The sequence below is a fragment of the Crocuta crocuta genome, unplaced genomic scaffold, assembly GCF_008692635.1.
Source record: "Crocuta crocuta isolate KB4526 unplaced genomic scaffold, BGI_CrCroc_1.0 scaffold129, whole genome shotgun sequence".
NCBI classification, from domain to species: Eukaryota; Metazoa; Chordata; class Mammalia; order Carnivora; family Hyaenidae; genus Crocuta; species Crocuta crocuta.
The window spans coordinates 7,088,994-7,093,951 of NW_027551571.1; the positions used below are offsets into that span (position 1 = coordinate 7,088,994).

At 47.0% G+C, this 4,958-nt stretch overlaps 1 protein-coding gene across 2 annotated transcripts in view; it reads right to left on the minus strand.

Annotated features, from left to right (window-relative positions):
• The window catches only part of E2F6 (E2F transcription factor 6), a 12,668-nt gene extending 9,050 nt beyond the window's left edge, over nucleotides 1-3,618 (minus strand). The window contains exon 1 of one of the 2 annotated variants that reach the window (XM_077750977.1): nucleotides 3,569-3,618. In XM_077750977.1, the coding sequence (XP_077607103.1) occupies nucleotides 3,569-3,575 (7 nt within the window). In that variant the 5' untranslated portion in view covers nucleotides 3,576-3,618. The remainder of the gene's footprint in view (nucleotides 1-3,568) is intronic. The other variant, XM_077750978.1, reaches the window with a different exon arrangement.
• Between the last annotated feature and the right edge of the window lie 1,340 nt (nucleotides 3,619-4,958).

Sequence of the window (4,958 nt, forward strand, 5' to 3'; positions counted from 1 at the left end):
GGGGGGGGGAGAGAAAGAGAGAAAATCCCAAGCAGATTCTGCACTGAGTACAGAGCCCAACACGGAGATTGAACTCACAAACTGTGAGATCATGACCTGAGCCGAGATCAAGAGTCAGATGTTTAGCTGACTGAGCCACCCAAAAGCCCCAAGAAATTCTTCATAAAAGCAAAGCCAGAGACTTGGCTTTTTCTTTTCAATACTTAAAATGTTCCCGTACACGTCACAGTGTAACCCTGATGGAAGTTTCTGAAAGAGCTCAAATTACTCTTCCATTAGAATAATTATGACGTATCTTAAGGAAAAGCAGAAGTCTTAAAACTGATTATTATCCCATTTTTAAATACTCACTAGCTTATGTTATCAGAGAAGCAGATGAAGGGGGAAAAAGTATCTTTATTCCCTCCCTCTCTCACCTACTATGATTTTGGGTTTTCATACACACCCTGTGCCCTCGCACGCACACGCACGTGCACACACACACACACCTGTCAATATGTATACATGACTTTTACGCCCTGCACACACACACACACACACACACACACACACACACACACACACAGCTGTCAATATGTATCCATGACTTTCACATCTTGCGCCCTCAAACACACACACACACACACACGGAGCTGTCAATATGTATACATGACTTTCACGCCTTGTGCCCTCAAACACACACACGCACACACACACAAATGGAGCTGTCAATATGTATACATGACTTAAAAACAAAAGAACAGACAATCCTCTAACATGTTGTTTTAACTCAACATTGTGAACATCTTACTTGCCAACAAATGTATTTCAACATTATTCTGAAGGGCTGCGTGGCATTTCACTTCATGGAGTATTTGCTTTCACTTACCCCAATCCTAGAAATTCCAACGGTCTCCAACTTTGTTATTTTGCCCAATACTTGAAAAATCTCCTTACAGCTAAATTTCTGTGTGCATCTTTGTTTCCTTCCGGTAAGTTCTGCGGTTTGGAACTGATGGGTAAAAGGGTACTTTAAGGTGTGTGTACAGGTGCCGTTATACCTGCTATGGGGGGTGGCGGTGGGGGAGGGGAGTCCTACTAATTTCACAGTATGAGGGCCTTGGAACAGAGTATTATTTTCCTTTCATCTTTCCCTAATTTGATACTAAAAACAAGTTCTCATAGTTTGGTGTGCAGAGTAAATAGTTCTAGGAATCACGGAGCTGTCCGTTTGGTGTGGAGAACATGATCTCTCCTTTTTGCTGCTTTCACAGCGTACAGCTGCGAGTATACTTCAGAAGAAACGGTCATACTGTCTTCAGTCGGAGATCCCTGTATCCAGAATCTCTACAACGTCACGTTCAGTTTAAAGACCCCTGGTGGTTACCCCAAGAACAAAAGCATGTATTTGATAACACACACATCTCCTCTGTGGAGGCCACACCTATGCTGCAGATGAAATGGGATTATACATGGACTAAAACTTCATTTACATTAGAAGTCTACCACAACCCGCTGGAGACTACAAAAGAGAAATTCTAACTTTAGAGGGTTTTTTTAATGTTTACTTATCTATTTTGAGAGCGAGCGAACAAGAGCACAGGTTGGGGAGGGGTGGAAGAGGGAGAGAGAGAATCCCAAGCAGGCTCCATGCTTGGCGTGAGGCCCAACACGGGGCTTGACCCTACGCCTGTGAGATTGTGACCTGAGCCCAAAGCAAGAGTCTGACGCTTACCTAACTGAGCCACCCAGGCGCTTGAGACAGCATAAATCTAATCACTCGAGGACTGACAAAACATGGGTTTACAAGCTCAGGATACTATGTTCCCGGAATGTTCGTCAGTGTAGAAAGAAAAGATGTTAACTGAAAACCTGGATAGGACAGTGGCTGAAGCAACATACACATGATTTAAAAAGGTCTTCAAACTGAAGATGTCCCCTAGCTATTAAGGGACTCTCCAAATGTCCTGAGCTCAGTGCTGAGAGGTGTCTAAGCTACCTGAGAAGATGCTAAGAAACAGAACTGGGGCGGGAAGTAAGGAAGTCCTCGTGAAAGGGGTGCGGGGACAGAGGACACGAAGGCCAAGAGGAAGCGGTCTCCCTTCTCGGCAGAGGGCAAGGGGCTGGGTGACCAGAGGAGCCAGCCCACGAGGAGAGAGCGCCGTGTCCGAGAGCAGGTGCATGTGGGCCCACAGCAGGCAGAGTTCAGAGTTCAGCAGTGGGTGAAGGCGGCAGCCACAGGCCCAGGCGGCCAGCAGAGCGAGAAACGACGTGCAAGGGCCCTGGCCTCCCACCCGGCCCTCCTCTTCTGCCTCGTGCCTTTTAAGGAGATGAGGTGGCTCATAAATGTAATCCAGATAAATGAGGGTTCGGAGTTTTCTCTGTGTGTAACAGAACACTGTGGGAGAATTCCAGGTTGGGTGAGATCGCAAGCCCATTTCTGTGTTGGGAAAATCACAGTGGCTGCAGCGTGGAAGAGCCCAGAACACACAACCCATGCAGGAGGCTACCCCGCCGCTGCAGGCGGGGGACCCGGGGAGTCCACACTGGGAGCAGGGCTCACAAAAGAGGGGAAGTCAGAGACGTGTGGCGTTGAATCCTCAATGAGCAAGTTACGTGGCTGGGCCTCAGTGTACTCAACTATAAAAAATGAAAAATAACTCCTATTTTATAACATAATAAATCTAAACCTGTATTTTAAAGGGTTGTGTTGATAATCCATGCAAAGAGCTTCACACAGCTCGCACCGTACCAGCTCGATGTATGTGAGACGTTACTGGGGGGCAGGCAGGGGACACGCTTCAAAGGTAAAATGGACGGACTCTGGGTGAGATTGTGGGGGGAGGCGGAGGAGAAATCAGGGCTGATACGGGATCTACGCACTGTCTGTCCACTGCGGTTAGGACCACATCAAGAGAAAATCAGGGGTGGGGCCTTCTATGGTTACAATTTCCAGAAGGACAGGGACCCAGAGCAGCAGGCACTGCATCTCCTTTAACTGACTCCACGCCCTGGTCCCCAGCAGAGGTGGGAGACAGCAAAGGGAATCCCAGGAAATCTGGAGGGCAGAAGACTGGTTCTCCTGCCTGTTGTCAATGGCCTTCAATTCTGCTGACAGCAACAAGTAATGGCTCTCACAGAACTTTGAGAAAACACCCTTAAACACAGATCATTCATTCATTCATTCATTCATTCAGAGTGTGTGCGCGCATGGGAGGCAGAGGGAGAGAGAGGAAACAGAATCCCAAGCAGCGTCCACACTGTCAGCACAGAGCCCAATGCAGGGTTCGCTCTCACAAACCGTGAGTTCATGACCTGAGCTGAAATCAAGAGTTGGACGCTCAACCCACTGAGCCACCAAGGCGCCCTGAACCCATTCCATTTTTAAAATGACACTTCCCAAAGCAGCAAAAAATAAACTGACATTTGTGCACCTTATTCAGCCCACAACTCACAAGTTGTGCTGACAATCAACACACAAACAACGTATCTTACTTCAGTTTTGAATCAACTTACACTTAAAATAAATCATTTAAACCATATGAAGCTCAAACTACAAAACCTAAAACCTACATAGGAATCAACTTACTTCTCATGGACACGTACTGTACATTATCTTCTAAGTTAATCCTTATTTTTGATGGCTGGAAAGAAGAAAATACAGAAATTTAAATTAGTAACTTAAAAACAGTGATGCAAATGAAAAAAATGCAAATGAACAGCATTTACTGAAGAACACAGAGGATTTTATTCACCCTGGGGTAATAATTTGGGTGCGAGAAAAGCACTCCTTCTTCCCAAGCTGTATCTACCGTGCCTGTACTCACAACTGGCCATGTTCATAGAGTTAGGTCTCGAACGCCGCACGGGCTTCGGTGAGTATGGAGGTGGCAGTGAACGGGGGGCGGAGAAACATGGATGAGAAGTCATGACTGAACAGGCACTGGCCTATCATCTGTATCAGATACTGAGGATGAGAAGGACGACAAAGATGAGGAGGACACGGTCCCGACCCTGGAGAGCTCCGTAGAGGCGGGGGAAACGTCTAAGCCAGCCAACGCTCACCCCTGCCGGGTGAGTGGAAGCGGCTCTAAAAAGTATGCTCGTAAGCTTTCACAGGTGGCCATGCATTCCCATTATAATTAATGTAAAAACGGCATTTATTTCCTGAGTTAAAAATTACTTACATGTATTATTATTTTTCTTCATTTATTTTGAGACAGAGCGAGCATGTGGGCATGGGGGGGGAGGGGGGGAGAGAGAGGGAGAGAGACAGAGAGAGAGACAGAGAGAATCTCAAGCAGACTCCATGTTTAGCTTGGAGCCCAACTTGGGGGCTTGATCCCACGATCTTGGGATCATGACCTGAGCCGAAAATAAGAGTCAGACGCTGAACCAACTGAGCCACCCAGGTGCCCCCCCAGCAGCATTTCTAGTAATGGAAAATAACATATGCTCCATAAGTAGAAACTTCGGTACTAGATTAAAAGAAAAACAAACTCTTTTAAATTCTTCACACAACCAGCAAACGAGTACCAGCCCCACTACCAACACTCGCGTCCTACAGGCGTTTGGAAGCTATGAAGTTACATAAACTGGTAGTAAAACAACTGTGATACATTTAGAAATTATTTTTGCAAGAAATAAATAAAACATTTAGATAAAGCCGTGGAAACAGAAGCCTGTGCTAGCCTCACGCTTTCAACAAACTACAGGGATGACAGGAGCCTCCAGACAGGCTGTGATCGGGTTCGGCTCTCGTCTAAGTGAAAAACCCGCCCCCAAACTGGCTGCAGCAAACCTGGGATGAGGGAAGAATCGGCAGGAATACCGTGCATGCGCCCAGAGGGGGATATCACAGGAGTCACCAGGAAGGGGGTCCCCAGCTGGGCCTTGAAGGACAAGCCAGATTTTGCCTGAACCTGCGGGAGCTTCAAGAAGGAGGGAGAGACAGGACTCCCAGTGCAGGACATGGACCG